This window comes from Staurois parvus, unplaced genomic scaffold (assembly GCF_062004578.1).
Source record: "Staurois parvus isolate SC_StPar_1 unplaced genomic scaffold, SC_StPar_1.0 ptg001411l, whole genome shotgun sequence".
NCBI classification, from domain to species: Eukaryota; Metazoa; Chordata; class Amphibia; order Anura; family Ranidae; genus Staurois; species Staurois parvus.
In genome coordinates, this window is record NW_028319207.1 from 660,881 (window position 1) to 663,233 (window position 2,353).

Here is a 2,353-nt window from a genome sequence, read left to right on the forward strand (position 1 = left end):
TCTTTCGGTACATTGTAGCCTTCTTCTGGCTTTGAGAAAAATGGCCATCTGAGGGCGCTTCTAAGTTTAGTAAGTTGTGTTTATTATTGAAAACAGTGAAAAATATACTCACATTTAGTAATATGAAAGAAGGCATATCTTAAAACCAAAGGAGTCATCCAAGGGACTCAGGACAAACTGCAGCAATCCAGGAAGGTGTAGAGAAAAGCCGCTTGCAGCATGTAGAGCTATGACACCAAAGCCAGCGTGACAGCTTTGGAAAAATTCCAGGATGACGTCAGATGCCATTGCACATGTGGGGCATGTAAGGGGGCATGGCTACGCCTTTTAAGCCTGAGATGACTTATTTTGGTTTTTAAGACATTTCTTCTTTCACTGTACTAAGTGTGGGTGTATTTTCACTATTTTGTAATAATAAACACTAACTTGCAACACTTAGAAGTACCATCTGGTGTCCATTTGACTCTATTACAGATCACTTTGAATCTGCAGAGGAGCTGCTCTGGGGCCAAGCAAGTTTTCTTTATGTGGACTTATGAACTGTGTTTAGCTGTTACTACTTTTTAGGCTACTTTTTTTGCACCATAAACTCCTCTTATTTTGCTTCTGGCTTTATTCTAAATTGTCTTGTTATTCTATACATAATGTCTTAATGTTTTTTTAACAGGGAGCATATTCATTCAGATGCTTGGCATCATGATGTGATCACAAGCTTTTCTTCATATTCGTAACCAGTTGATATAAACATGGAGCCGCCTGGGAATAAGACTCTTGCTGGCTTTGTCCTGTTGGGATTTTCTGATACACCTCACCTTCTCTTTCCTCTTTCCTCCTTCTTCTTGGCTTCATATGTCCTCTGCATTGCAGGAAACACATTCATCCTCATGCTTATTGTTTCACAGCCACAACTTCACACCACAATGTATGTCTTTATGGGAAACCTTGCCTTTGTGGATGTATGTTTTACATCCATTATCATCCCCAGGACGTTGTATGGCCTCCTGTCTGAAGACATCTCTATCTCTATTCATGGCTGTATTGTCCAGCTATTCCTGTTTCTGGCAGTGGCCAACATGGACAGTTATTTGTTGACCATCATGGCCTTTGACCGATTCTGTGCAGTTTGGTTTCCCCTACGTTACCTGATAATTATGAACAGTAGGACTTGTACTGGTCTAGTTGCTTTCTGTTGGACCTTCGTATGTCTCCACTCTGCTTTCTGCATTGTGCTGACTACTTATCGGCCATTCTGTAGATGGGTTATCAACCACTACTTTTGTGACCTTCCTGTAATAATGCAGCTATCCTGTTCAGGTGGCTTGGAAACTCTAAACCAGGCTGGCTTCATTGAGGCTTCCATCGTGGTCTTTAGTCCCTTACTCTTCATCCTTGTATCCTACGTACTGATTATCAGAGCAGTGTTGGCTCTAAAGTCATCCCAAGGAAGAAGGAAGACCTTCTCTACTTGCTCATCTCACCTCACCATGGTCATCCTCTATAACACAATCATATTTATGTATTTTCGTCCAAGCTCCATCTACTCACCAACCTATGATCGGGACATCAGTGTCGTGTACAGTGTCATTATACCAATGCTCAACCCATTTATTTACAGCCTTAGAAACAAGGACATCAAAACTTCTGTAAGAAAACTTCTAAAACAGATATGAGAAATGATACCATTTAAAGTGAATCCACACCTTTAAAACCACTGTAATAGTGTAAGGCAGGGTTTCTCAACTAGGGTTCCTCCAGAGGTTCCTAGGAGTTCCTTGAGCAATTTCTACCTCTCAGATAAGTTTCCACTGACACCACTGATCTTTTGAGCTCCATTATCATTCCCAGGGGTTTGTATGGCCTCCTGTCTGGAGACACCCACATCTCCACCCATGACTGCTTTTCCAGCTCTTTCTCTTGATGGTAGCAGGTAGCATGGATGGCTTTTTGTTGGCTATCATGGCCTTTGATCGCTACTGTGCAGTTTGTTTTCCCCTACGGTACCTTTTAATTATGAACAGGGGAACTTGTATCTGTCTGGTGACTTTTTCTTGGATTATTGTTTGCCTCCACTCTACTTTCTACACTTGGCTGGCTTCTTCTCATCTCTTCTGTAATTGGGTAAGCCAAAACTTCTTCTGTGACTATCCTGTCATACTCATGCTATCTTGCTCTGGCTTATCAGAAACCCGGCAGAAAGTTGACTGCATTGAAAGTTCTGTCATCAACTTTGCACCAGTGCTTTTAATCCTTGGGTCCTATGTACTGATCATCAGAGCAGTGTTGATTCTAAAGTCATCCCAAGGAAGTAAGAAGTCCTTCACCACTTGCTCATCTCACCTCACCATAGTCATCC

General features: G+C 41.8%; 1 protein-coding gene across 1 annotated transcript; it reads left to right on the forward strand.

The window, feature by feature from the left end:
* Positions 1-746: 746 nt before the first annotated feature.
* LOC149436171 (olfactory receptor 5V1-like) lies at positions 747-1,670 on the forward strand. The gene has a single exon (XM_089661941.1). It carries the CDS (start codon positions 747-749, stop codon positions 1,668-1,670), a length of 924 nt encoding a protein of 307 aa, XP_089518067.1.
* Positions 1,671-2,353: the final 683 nt, after the last annotated feature.